At 57.2% G+C, this 12,764-nt stretch overlaps 1 protein-coding gene across 4 annotated transcripts in view; it reads right to left on the bottom strand.

Annotated features, from left to right (window-relative positions):
• Positions 1-9,476: 9,476 nt before the first annotated feature.
• Cacna1a (calcium voltage-gated channel subunit alpha1 A) overlaps positions 9,477-12,764 on the bottom strand; it is a 181,275-nt gene continuing 177,987 nt past the window's right edge. For 3 of the 4 annotated variants that reach the window (XM_071602072.1, XM_027955221.2, XM_027955219.3), the window contains 3 exons: positions 12,191-12,377; positions 11,717-11,967; positions 9,477-11,054 (listed from right to left, as the gene is read on the bottom strand). In XM_071602072.1, coding sequence (XP_071458173.1) covers positions 10,338-11,054; positions 11,717-11,967; positions 12,191-12,377 — 1,155 coding nt within the window. In that variant the 3' untranslated portion in view covers positions 9,477-10,337. The remainder of the gene's footprint in view (positions 11,055-11,716; positions 11,968-12,190; positions 12,378-12,764) is intronic. The other variant, XM_027955222.2, reaches the window with a different exon arrangement.

Genomic DNA, 12,764 nt, shown 5'->3' with positions numbered 1-12,764 from the left:
AGTGGAGGCTGCCGGTAGAGGCTGGGGGTGTCAAGGGCACCCGCAGGCAGGCTTCCATTGGCTCCAAATGCATGCGCATGAGGTGCTGAGATAAATAACATACATTGTCATACACGCGCGCACGCACACGTGCACAGGCATGCACGCACATTATTTTCTTGAGATGAGATGTACTATGTTCTCCAGGCTGGCCTTGAACTCCTGGGCTCAAGCCATCCTCTGGCTGCAGCCTCCTGAGTCCCTGGGACTACAGGTGCAGGTCACCATGCTTGGCCGCTGGGCCATATTTAAAGGTTACTTTCTCGCCTCCACTTTTGGTCCTTCATCACGATGACGGAGTCAAAGCAAGGTGTGGCAGTGACCTCCCAGAGGGAGAGGCTGGGGTCTCCTTCCAGGGTGCTTCCTCCATCCCTGAGCCAGGGAGGAGGAGAAGCCCCAAAGGGGACCCTCTCTACTCAAGGGTACCCATGGGAAGGCAGGCCAGTGAGGGCTCCCTGAAATTTCTGTTGTGCTGAGCTTTGGATGTGGTTGGAGGGTGTCCCCCAGGGTGCCTGCTTTGAAAGCCTGGTCCCTGCTGTGGCGAAGTGAAGGAGAGGTGGGGCCTTAAAGGGGTAGAGTCGTGGGCGATCCTTATGTCCTAAGAGGTATAGTGGACAGTCCTTCTGTCCTACCTAAGAGGTGGAGTCGGTGGGCGGTCCCTAGGTCCTAAGAGGTGGAGTCGGTGGGCGGACCTTAGGTTCTAAGAGGTGGATATGGTTGGAGGGTGTCCCCCAGGGTTGGGAGATTCTGCTGGGTCCTGGTTAGTTCTGAGAAAGGTTTGTTATAAAAGAGGGTTTCCTAGCTGGGCGTGGTGGCAAACTACTCCAATCCCAGTGGCTTGGGAGGCTGAGGCAGGAGGATCTCAAGTTTGAGGCCATACTGGACAATATAGCAAGACCCTGTCTTAAAATAAAAGTTTATAAGCGCTGGGGTTGTCGCTCAGTGGTCGAGTTTCCCTGGGTTCACTCTATGGTACCACAAAAAGGATTTAAAAAAAGGGGGGAGTTGACATAAGGACCTCCCCCTGGGTTGGCCTTTTTTTTTTCTGTTGTTACTGGGGATTGAACCCAGGCTTAACCACTGAGCCATATCTCCAGTCCTTTTTGTTTTATTTTGCTGAGCTGCTTAGGGCCTTGTTAAGTAGCTGAGGCTGGCTTTGAACTTGCGATCCTTCTGTCTCAGCTTCCTGAGTCACTGAGGTTAGAGGGGTGTGCCACTGCACCCCCCCCCCCCCCCCCCCCCCCCCCCCCCGGTCTCTGCCTCTTATAGTTCCACTGGGGGACCTACAGACCTACCTAAAACACAGCACTGCATAAGCCCAGGGGCTTGTTCCTCCCCATCTCTGGCTTCCTGTCTTGCAATAAGATTTTAAGTGTAATCCACCCCAGTCCTCCATCGTGTTGTGATACTATAGTCAGGAGGGCCCTCACCAGGGATCAGCTTGCTGGGTTGTACTATCTTGGACTTTCAGCCCTTACAACTGTGAATTCCATAAATCTCTTTTCTTTACATCTGACCTATTCTCAGGTATTTTATTATAGCAACAGAGCCAACTGGTACATGCAGAGGTCTCTGTAGCCTGGTAACTTCTTTGGGATTCTGAGGCACCCTCCTCCTCCTTCCCGATTTTCACATCGCTGTCATGCGCTTCAGTATTGGGTATACAGTTATGTCCTGATTTTACATCATTGTCATGTGCTTTGTTGGGTGGCCCTGTGTTCACACTCAGTGATGGGTGGCACCCAGGCAAACAAATGTCTCCTCAGAATTTCATGATGGAGGGCTATGAGTGTGGCCCAGTGCTAGAACACCTCTCATGTACAAAGCCCTGAATTCCATCTCCAGCACTGCAATCAAAAAAAGAAAGAAAGAAAGAAAAGAAAAATGATGGATGACTCTTACTCGTATTTATTTATTTACTTCTTTTAAGTCTTCTTTTTTATTGTTGTTTTATTGTTGTTGTTGTAGATGGACACAATACCTTTATTTGTTTATTTAATGGGGTGCTGGGGATCGAACCCAGTGCCTCACACATGCGAGGCAAGTGCTCTACCACTGAGCCACAACCCCAGCCCTCGTATTTATTTTTGAAAATTCATTTATATATTTATGCTTATTGTACCAGAGATTGAACCCAAGGCCTCAGGCACGCTAGGCAAGCACTGTACCGCCGGGCCCCTTTACTTTGTGAGACAGGGTCTCCCGGTTGCCTGGGCTGGCCTCAGACTCAGATCTTCCTTCCTCAGACTCCGGAATTGGGCTTGCCGGCATGTGCCACGCGTCCAGGCTTAGACTTTGGATTTGTGGCTCAGTTGGGGAGGCCGTGGAACTTGCTCTTCTTGGCCAGCTGGGAGAGGGGGAGGAGCGGAGTTGCAATACCTTAAAGGACCTTGAACCTCCCCCAACCCCACGCAGGGTATTGAACCCGGGGCTTGCACATGCTAGGCAAGTGCTCCACCACTGAGCCACGTTGAGCCCTTGACCACTGGAGCTCAAGGACCCGGAGACTGTGATACTCAATCCATCCTGATTCTGTGGCCTGCAAACCCAGGGGTCCCGGTTGGCAGGAAAATGGTTCCTGGGGGCAGGTTTAGGGTAAATGGACCTGAGAACCAGAAATGGGTGTCTGATGTGAAGGTGGGGACAGATGGGACTGGAGGTAACTAAGTCTCAGCCAGCTGGGCATGTCCTCACCTCCGGGGAGCGGCCAGGTTGATTGGAGTGACACGGACCTAGGGGGGAGTCAAGATCTTTTTTTTTTTTTTACCCAGTGTGACCTTGTACAAACAACGAACTGTGTCTGACTCCTAGTTTTCTGATCTGATGGTGCCCCCTATTCCTCTACCTCTGCTACCCCCATCCTCCGCTCCCTGGGTCCCTCTCCACCTTCTCTTCTGGTCTCCTACCTGCATGGGCCTCTTCCTGAGAAAAAAATGGAGGCAGAAATCAGAGGCCCACAGGGTCCTCCACTCCCAACTTCTTCCAGTTCATGGAGTTTTGGGTCTTCTCAGCCATCTGCTTTCTTCTGAGTAGATCCAATCATTAGAAAGTGTTCCCCCCCCCCACGGGGTACTGAACCTAGGACCTCCCACTCATTAGACAAATGCTACCACTGAACTATACCCAGGCCCAAACTACTACTACTACTACTACTCCTACTCATACTACTACTTCCTCCTCTTCTTCTTCTTCTTCTTTTTAATATTTTTTTTTGTTGTAGGTGGACACAATATCTTTATTTTATTTTTATGTGGTGCTGAGGATGGAACCCAGTACCTCACATGTGTGAGGCCAGGAATCTATGTCTATGATGTCCCCACTGGTCACAATTCTGTCCTTGGAGCTGAGAACTGAGATGACCTTAGGGTACCCGCTGGTGCCCCTTCTCGGGAGAGTGCTCTGGGGCTCCAGCTAGGTGGTTGCAAAGCCGACTCGCCCTTGGCTGTTCACCGTCCTGCCTCTAGGTGGCACTGTCGGCCTGCCTGCGCCTTGCCTCTCCTCCTGGGGCCTGAGGTCCACCAACCCCGCCTTAGGGCCCGCCTGCCTTGGGGCCCTCCTGCCTTGGGGCCCTCCTGGGAGCCGGAGCTCAGGATAGCTCCTGAACCAAGCTGGGGTCTTTCTAATTTAATTGTCCAGTTGGTTGATTTTGTTGTTGCTGCTGGTATGAGTATGGAGTCCAGGGCTTTCTGGGCAAGGCGCCCTGCCAGGCAAGCCCTCTACCGCTGAGCCCCAGCCCCAGCCCTTAAAGCTTCTATTATTGTTAAATTTTAAGGTCTCATTAAATTGTCCGGCTGTTCTCAAATCTGCGCTCTTCTGCCTCAGCTTCCCAAGTTGCTGAGATCACCGGTGTCTGCTTCTGGGACCAGCTCTTTCAATTGATTGTTTGTTGTTTGGTACCAGGGATTGAACTCAGGGGCCCTCTACCACTGAGCCCCATCCTAGCCCTATTTTCAATTTTATTTAGAGTCAGGATCTCACTGAGTTCCTTAGCGCCTCGCTGTTGCTGAGGCTGCTTTGAACTCACCATCCTCCTGCCTCAGCCTCCTGAGCCGCTGGGATGACAGGCTTGTGCCGCCGTGCCTGGCAATTGATTGATTTTTTTTTTGTACCTTCATTTTATTTATTTATTTTTATGTGGTGCTGAGGATCGAACTAGTGCCTTGCATGTGCCAGGTGAGTGCTCTGCCACTGAGCCCCAGCCGGGCCTGGGGACATCCTTCACATGCTTCAGAGCTGGAGAAGGGTGGGTCCAGGGCAGGTGGCCCTTGGCAGGGCCATGTGGACAGATGTGAGCCAACTAAGGTGGTGAGAGCCCCGGGAGGGGCCCGGAGCCCTGGCCAGCTCCTCCGGTGAGCGGTGGCCTGGTGTGACCAGGAGACGAAGGAGGAGCACGGGACACCATTCCCAGCAGGGCAGAGTGGCAGGGACAGAAGGCCAGATGGGGCGTGGGCGTCGAGTCTAACAGATGGCACTGTCATTGCAGATTCAAGGTGTGGGCGGGCGGACAGCAGTTTCTGTGTCTGTCCCCTCCAAAGACACTCCTCATCGGCACGTCCCCACCTGACCTTCAGCACGTGCTGGGCTGACTTCGGGGGGTGAGTGGGTGACTCCTCACACGGTCACTGGGTACACAGGGCGCATGCTCAGGGTGAAGCCAGCTCCTGCAGGGGACGGAGCCAGGGTCACACCTGGCTGGCTGGGAGCCATGTCCCTCTCAGCTTTTCCGAGTGCTTTGCCGCTGATGTGACTGGGTGGCGGGTGGGGTCTGCCTAGTCCCCTGGGATGCAGTGGGGACCACAGGCCACAGTCACTGCCGGCCCTGCAGCTGGATGCCCAGGGCCAGGCTTCGCAGCCCCAGTCCGGAGGTCCCTTGCCGCTTCCTGGGGGCACCTGAGGCAGTCCCTCCCCGGGGAGCCCCGAGTATTGCCAGCAGCTTCCAGAAACTAGAGGACAGCCCCGGGATAGAGGGTCCCTGGGGGCTCCGGGGGCGCCAGCCCCCCCCACCCCCCAACTTCATTCTCTGGCCCCGGGCAGGCGGGAGGGCGCTCTGCCACGCGGAGCCGATGGCCAGTAGCGGTTCAATACACGACCCTGGGAGACCCTGCCAGGGACTCGGCTTCTTTAATCATTTCATGTTGTTCTTTGGGGATGAAACCCAGGCCCTGTGCCCTGTCACTGAGCCACACTCCGCCATTTGCTGAGATTGGAATGAGTGTCCCCAAAGGTCCCTGAGTTAAAGGCTTGGTCCCGGGTTCCCCTGCTGGGAGGTGCTGGGCCTCTGGGAGGGGGCTTGGTGGGAGGTCCTGGGTCACTGCGGCAGTGTCCAAGAGGGGATTGTGACGCTTCTCTCCTCCTCATTTTGCGTCCCGCCTCATGGTGTGACTGGACTGTCCCCCAACCTGCTACCGTGATGGGCCACCCTCACCACGGCCCCACACGACGGCGTCCTTGGACTGGGACGCCCAGAATCAGGAGCTAAATAAGCTTCTCTCTGTGTGCGACAGTGCCCCGGGCTGGTTTTGTTGTTGACTTTGTACCGGGGATTGAACTCGGGGCCCTCGCCCACTGAGCCCCATCCCAGCCCTACTGTGTGTTTTACTTAGAGACAGGGCCTCACTGAGTTGCTTAGCGCCTCGATTTTGCTGAGGCTGCTTTGAACCTGCGATCCTCCTGCCTCAGCCTCCCGAGCTGCTGGGGTGACAGGGGGCACCCCCGCGCCCGGCTCCCCAGTGAGGAGCTGACTGACATAGTATTTCTTTCTGTTTTTTTTTTTCTTCCCCTGAAGATGGGGTCTTGGTATGTTACCTGGGCTGCTCTGGAACTCCTGGGCTCAAGTGGTCCTCCTGCCTCAGCCTCCTGAGGAGCTGGGAATGACAGGCAGGCACCACTGTGAATGGCTTTTTTTTTTTTTTTAACTTAAATGTTTTATCCTTTATGCTTCGATGCCCGATGCCCGTAAGAGACGACTTGTGAGGCTTTTCAAAATGCACAGTGGAAGGACCCCAGCCTCCTGTCTGGTGTCCAGTCCTCCTCCCCCTCCCGCTCCCCCTCCTCCTCAGGTTGCTTCCCTAAAATCAGACTTTCATCCCAGCATTGCCCTGAATTCCAGAGGGGCCAGTGGTCCCAGAAGCTGGGGTGCTCTGCTTGGTCCCCCACACAGACCTGGCTCTCCCAGCCCCCAGACTCCGTGCCAAGCGATGTCACTGGTTCTGGCCCCTCCGCCAGTCATCCTTGATGGCATCTGAAGGTATGGGACAGCTTTCCCACCGGGTGGTCTTGAGCTGAGGAGGTAGCTCCTTGGGACGAGGCTGGGACTCGCCAGAGGCTCCGGTGCCGGGGCTTCCCGCAGTGGCCATGTGGAGAGCTGTGGCTCTTGAGCAGGTGGGGCTGGTGGAGGGTGCTTAGGCTACTGGGGTGTCACTGTTGGGAGAGATAGTGTGGTTCTCAGGGGACCCAGCTAGTTCCTGCAAGAGAGGGTTGTCATAAGAGGGCAGGACGGTCCCCTTCCCCGTCTCTGGCCTCCCTCTCACCAAGTGGTCTCTTTTGCATGTCTTCCTGCCCCTGGGATGCCACGGGCCACAAGGCCTGACCAGAGCTGAGGAGCTAGGGACGGACTCTTGGGTCCCCACCACTGTGGCCAGAGGCAGCTCTCTGCCCAGAACGAGGTATTTTGTTCCAGCAGCACAAGAGAGCTGGGAGGTGACTGGGGACCCCCAGAAACGGGTCCTCCTCGGCTGCCTGAGGAATTTCCCTTTACTGCCTGAGAGCTGGGCATAGATTTCCCTTCAAGAGACTGATATAACCTGGGCCAGTGGCCCCCGCCTGTCATCCCAGCGGCTCAGGAGGCTGAGGTGGGAGGATCACGAGTTCAAAGCCAGCCTCAGCACCGGTGAGGCACTGAGCAACTCAGTGAGACCCTGTCTCTAAGTAAAATACACGGTAGGGCTGGGATGTGGCTCAGTGGGCGAGTGCCTCGGAGTTCAATCCCTGGTACCAAAAAGAAGAAGACATAAAAAGGAAAATAATAATTTTTTTTTTTTTTTTTTAAAGAAGCAGTGCGGGGCTGGGGATGTAGCTCAGTTGGTGGAGTGCTCGCCTCGCAGGCACAAGGCCCTGGGTTCAATGCCCAGCATCACAAAAATAAATACATAAATACATAAAATAAAAAGAAGCAATGAGGTGACAGCTTTCCCTTCGTGGAGGTATCCCCTGGTTCCTTGCCAGAAAGAGTGACCGGTGCTGGCGATGGAGAGCCGGCCCAGGGGTGAGCCCGCACCGTCTCAAAAACCCTCAGCTCCCCATTAGATTTCCCCACTTTTTTTTTTTTGAGAGAGAGAGAGAGAAAGAAAGAAAGATAATTTTTTTAAAGTATTTATTTTTTAATTTTTTTTTTTTGGGGGGCGGACACAACATCTTTGTTTGTATGTGGTGCTGAGGATCGAACCCGGGCCGCACACGTGCCAGGCGAGCGCGCTACCGCTTGAGCCACCTCCCCAGCCCAGATTTCCCCACTTTTTCATATACATATTTTTGGATCTGGGGATGGGACCCAGGGGTGCTTTACCACTGAGCCACATCCCCAGCCTTTTCTATTTTCTATTATTTTATTTTATTTTGTGACAGGCTGACCTCAAACTTGCTATCCTCCTGCCTCAGCCCCAGTCGCTGGGTTCACGGGTGCGTGCCATCATGCCACCCTCCTCGTGTATTTACTAGTTACTTCCCCACGACCTCCCTCCCTCCAAGCCCAAGCCCACCCTCCTTTGTTAAGATGGTGTCTAAGCCCCTGTGACTACCACTTCGAGTTTTGTTTTTCTGTGTGTTAATGAAGACTGTGGCTTCTCTTCTGTCCATCTCTTTTTTGGTTAGTTTAGTTCACAGCCCTTCACTACTGCATCTAGAAGGGTAGACTGAGTTTTTTCTCCTGGACACAGGGTGGATCTCCGTTTCATAGAGGGGACATCGAGGCTGGCAGAGTTAGCAAATAGGGACCAAGGACATGTCTGAAATGGGGCCTTGGGCTTCTGTGCCCCATTTCCTTTGCCCCTCGTCTTCCAGGTGATGCACCTCAGGGTAGGGACTGAGGGGATGGGAGAGGGCTGTGGAGACCTGGGGTCCAGCTTCCGGGGACTAAACTGAAGACTTGGCCTTCAGGTTCAGGAGTCTTGGGAGCTCTTCCTGGGCTCCGTTCCTTGGGATGACTGTCCTGGCTGCGGAGGGACATCCACCAGCCCTTGCTTACCATGTGGGCCCCTGAACACATGCAGCCCCAGCACCGTGGAAGGTGAGCCGTGGTCAGAGGCTGCCAGGCCCAGGCTGCTGGCTCAGAAACCTGTGTGGTGGGGATGGCCAGGCTGCTCGGTGGGGAGGTTAAAACCAACCCTCCTGGTTCTCCTTGGCCGGCCGCTTCCTGCAGGGCTGTCTTAGCCCTCTGCCTGCCCCCCACTGGAGCCCGTAGCCTCCCGTGCCCCAGGTATGGGGTGGAGCAGGATCTGGGGGAGACACTTGCTGTCGTGCTTGATAATGATGGTGGTAGTAAAGAATGTGTCACCATGGGCCACTACTACTGGGGACAACGGTTCTCAAAGAGGCCCACCGTCCTGAGGGCCATTGCAACCCTTCCAGGGGTGTCTGTAAGACCACATGATGGCCCACTATGGTGGTGCAGCCTGTAGTCCCAGGGACTCAGGAGGCTGAGGCAGGAGGATCTCAAGTCTGAGGCCAGCTTGGGAAAATTAGCAAGAGTTTGTTTCAAAATAAAAAATAAAAAGGGCTGGGGATGTAGCTCAGGGGTAGAGCACCCCTGGGTTCTATCCCTAGTCCAGTGCCTGGGGCAGGGAGACTGGATTACTTTTGTATATGTCCCAGTACTGGGGATGGAACCTAGGGGTGCTGAGCTGGAGTTAGGGTTAGGGTTAGGGTTAAGTTGCCTAAGCTGGCCCCGAACCTCCCGAGGAGCAGGGATCACAGCTGTGTGCCACCACACCTGGCTCTCACTCATGTGTCTGATACAAAACCCTTGCCTGGAGCTGGCCAGGCCCAGCCCTGCCCTCCCAGGGCTGCTCCCAACATTGACCTCTGAAGTCCTCACTGGCTGCCCATCATGTAGGGACCTCTCAGGAAAATCCACGCCCTCATTCTGGGGCAGAGCCCTGTGGAGACAACTGCTGGGGTGTTGGGAGGTGCCAGAGAGAGGCTTGGTGCAGGCCAGGGGTGGGTCCTCAGTGTGTCCTGAGCTGTGACCCCCCATCCTCAGGGCAAGGGCCTGGTGCATTCTGGGTAAGCACTCCTTTGCTAGACACACCCCATCACTACTTTCACTCCTTGTTCCAGACGCCAACATCCCCCCAAAGAGACCTGGGCAGCACTTGGCAAAGGACAAAGACCACGCTAATCCGAAAGCCCTTGAATTCAACTTTTTTTATTATTTTTTTTTCTTTTTAATGTCATGCAATAATTCACAGTCCCAAGCCCACGGTTTTCAAACAAGGTAGGAAAAAAAGGAAAAAAGAAGCCAGGGAATTGTGGTGGTGTTTTTTTTTTTGTTTTTTTTTTTTTCCGTTTTGTTTTTTTTCTCTTTTGTTATTTCAAGCAGGACCAAATGTCAGAAAAAAATGCTTCTTTTTCTCAATCATTAATTTTTTTGTCCTTTTTAAAATTGTTTATTGTTATTATTTTTCTTTAAATTGACTTCTGCAGGCAGTAATAGGAGGGTTTGGTATCACCAGCAAGCACTCCTGTGTGTGGCTGAGGGAGTGTGATGTGTCCCGTCTGCGTGGGGCTCTGGGGTGGCATCCTTCCTTGTGTCCTCGCCACAGCAGCCACCAGCATTCAATCACCAGGGAAAGGATTCAATTGAGATGATAAAACTCATCAATAGAAGCGATTTGTTTTCTCCCCGTTTTTCTTTTAAAAATGTTGTTGTTGTTGTTATTATTATTTTTTTTTTTTTGTTTTTTCCCGTTTTCCCCAAAGTTCTCCAAAAAGGGCTGAGTGTTTTGAATCCCTTGGCTGTGGTTGGTCTGTCTTCGGCCGCGCCCCAGAGCCCCTGGCCGGGGGAGGTCAGGGCTGGGGGGCCGTCGATGCCCGGGAGGGTCTTTTCTGGCCGAGGGGTTTGTGGGACCCCCTCGCGGCCCAGCCCTGGCCCCGAGGCTGGGGTCTTCTGTCGGGCGGGTCCTCTGGGCCCGCGGTGCTGGGCAGGTGGCGGCGAGGCGGCCCGGGCCGCGGCTCCTCCCGGCGGGGTGTGTGCGTGGGGTGCGTGGGGGCGCCGGGCGGGTGAGGGGCCACCTCGCCCGGACTTAGCACCAATCGTCGTCGCTCTCGCTGTAGGGCTCGTGCAGGCCTTTCCGGGAGCCCGGCCCTCGGGGCCTGGCCACTCCGTGGACCGGGTAGTAGCCGTTGGGGAGTCTCCGGCCGTGGCGGGAAGGCGAGGCTGGGCCGTGGGCCCGGGGAGTCCTGGGCGATCGCCCGGCGGCGCCCGAGGACGTGTGTCGTGGGAGGGGTGGCGCGTCGTACGGCCCGGCCATGGCCTCCTCGCCGATGCCGCCGCCGCCCGGGCCATCGGCCTCGTCGTAGTCAGAGCCCCGGTAGTAGCCGTGGTGCCGGGGACCCGGGGGTCCCTCGGACATGTGCGGACCCGACGTCGGCCACCGGGACCCTCCGTGGCGACAGGCCCTGGGGGACTCGCTCCTGGCAGGGCCCGGAGCTCGCCGCTCCATCCCGGGCGAGCGGCTGCTGCCGTGGCCCCCAGTGGCCGGCCGCTCCCCGGCCAGCGGCTCTGCGGCGGGGCCCGGGTACCTCCGAGGGCCGCTGGTGGCCGCCCGGCCCGGCCTGGCCACCGCCTGCTGCTGCTGCTGCTGCGGGGGGCCCGGGGCGCCGGCCTTACGGATCACGGGGGAATAGGACACGTGTGGCCGGGGAGTGGAGGGGGTCTGGGGGAGCTGGCGGCGTCCCCGCCGTGGAGTGCTGGTACCAGATGTTGAGGGGGCTGGGCTTCCACTGACCGAACTACTGCCCTACACGAAAATTGAAACAAAGGAAATCAAAAAAAAAGATACAACAAAATCAACCAGGAGGAGACGGGAGGAGACACAGGAGGGGGGGAGGGCAACGGAAACCGAACGGGACAGGAGAGGGTCCAGGAGGAGGAGGGGACACAGGACATTCGAATGGAAAAAAAGGAGAAAAGCCACAGCCACAGGGAGGGGGAGACAGGAGGGGGGGTCAAAACCAACACAACAAAGTGAGAAGAGAAATGAGAGATGGAGTTTTGTAAGTTTCGGGGTTAAAATAGCAGAAGTTTCAAAAATTACTCACAGGCGTCCATAGGACAGAAATCATAATCGAAACAAAAAGGGAAGCCGGGTTAAAGGAAAGCGGGAGGCGGGGGCAGCGCGGGCGGGACGCGGGGACCGACCGCGCGGGTCCTGGGCTCCTACGCGTCCCGCAACCAAGGAGGGAGCGGCGGCGGCGGGGCTACGGCGGGGCGGGCGAGGGAGCCGGGTCAGGGCGCAGGGCCACCCCCGCCCGGGGCCCTGGGCTCCAGGAGGCCAGCGTGTGCCGGTCGGCGGCCGCCACCGGGATCGGGACCTGCCCGGGTGGCCGTGGGTGGGGGGGCCGCCTGCAGGTGTGGCTGGGGGGCCGGTCCCCGCCTGCGGTTGCCGCGTGCCACACCCACCTGCCGGTGCGCCACGTGCTCTCGGCCCTCGCTGGGCGAGCGGGACCAGCGCTGGTCCCGAGCCCTGGCCCGACCGTGGTCCGGCCGCTCCTGGGCGTAGCGCTCCTTGTCGGGGGGCGGGGGGTGGTGGTGGTGGTGGTGGTGGTGGTGTTGCCGGTGCTTCCGGTCCTTGGGTCGGCCCCGTTCCTGGTCCCGCTCTTTGGGCGGCAGGTCCCCGGATTGGGTGGTCATGCTCAGGTCCGTTCCCAAGCCTGGGCCGGAAACACAGAAGGACAGAGCACAGGTAGCCTTGGGGCGTGGCAGGGTGTGCACACAGGAGCCCAGCCGGGGTCCAGGGGCCCTAGAGAGAGGCCTGGCGACCGCCAAGGCCGGTTGCGATTCCGGTCGCTGCGCTCTTTGCAGCGGCACCTGTCCCCAGTCCAGTCTTGTCCCTCTCCACCTCCTCCGCCCTGTGGAGTCCCTGCAGCAGCCCACCTGTGTCCACGTCCGTGTAGCGGCCCAGGGAGCGCTCAGAGGCGCGGTGGCCACGGTCCCGGCGGCGCTGGTGGTGCCGCTGGTTCTCCTCTGGGGGGACCCTCTCCAGGGAGTAGTCGTCCAGGCGCCGAGCCTTGGGGCCCAGCACCGACGCTGAGCGCTTCATGGGGCTGGTGTCGGAGATGGTCTGGGGTTGGGGGACAGGCCGTGGGCTGGAGTCAGAGGCCAGCACTGAGAAGTGCCGTCCTTCCCGCCCCGTCCTGGCAGCCTGGCTGGTGCATGGCCATCTGAGACTGGGGTGTGGCCATCTGGGGAGCAGGTCCAGGGGTGCGCTAGGGTCCTGGACACAGGCTGGCTAGGCTGCGGTGGGAGCAGAGCCCTGGGAACTCCTCTGTCCTCCTCTTTCCAGGTCCACTGGCCCCTCACCCCGCCACTGATTCTCAGGACCCGCAGCCCTGGGGGCCCAGCCAGGGTGGGCAGCTGGATGAAGGGAAGCACTGTCCCCCTACAGGGTGCAAGCCTGGGAGCCCTGGGCTGCAGGTCCACACCTGCCCTGGCTGTCACTTGCCCTCCA

The sequence above is a fragment of the Marmota flaviventris genome, chromosome 1, assembly GCF_047511675.1.
Source record: "Marmota flaviventris isolate mMarFla1 chromosome 1, mMarFla1.hap1, whole genome shotgun sequence".
Classification (NCBI taxonomy): Eukaryota; Metazoa; Chordata; class Mammalia; order Rodentia; family Sciuridae; genus Marmota; species Marmota flaviventris.
This window is presented reverse-complemented; position numbering and strand designations above follow the sequence as displayed.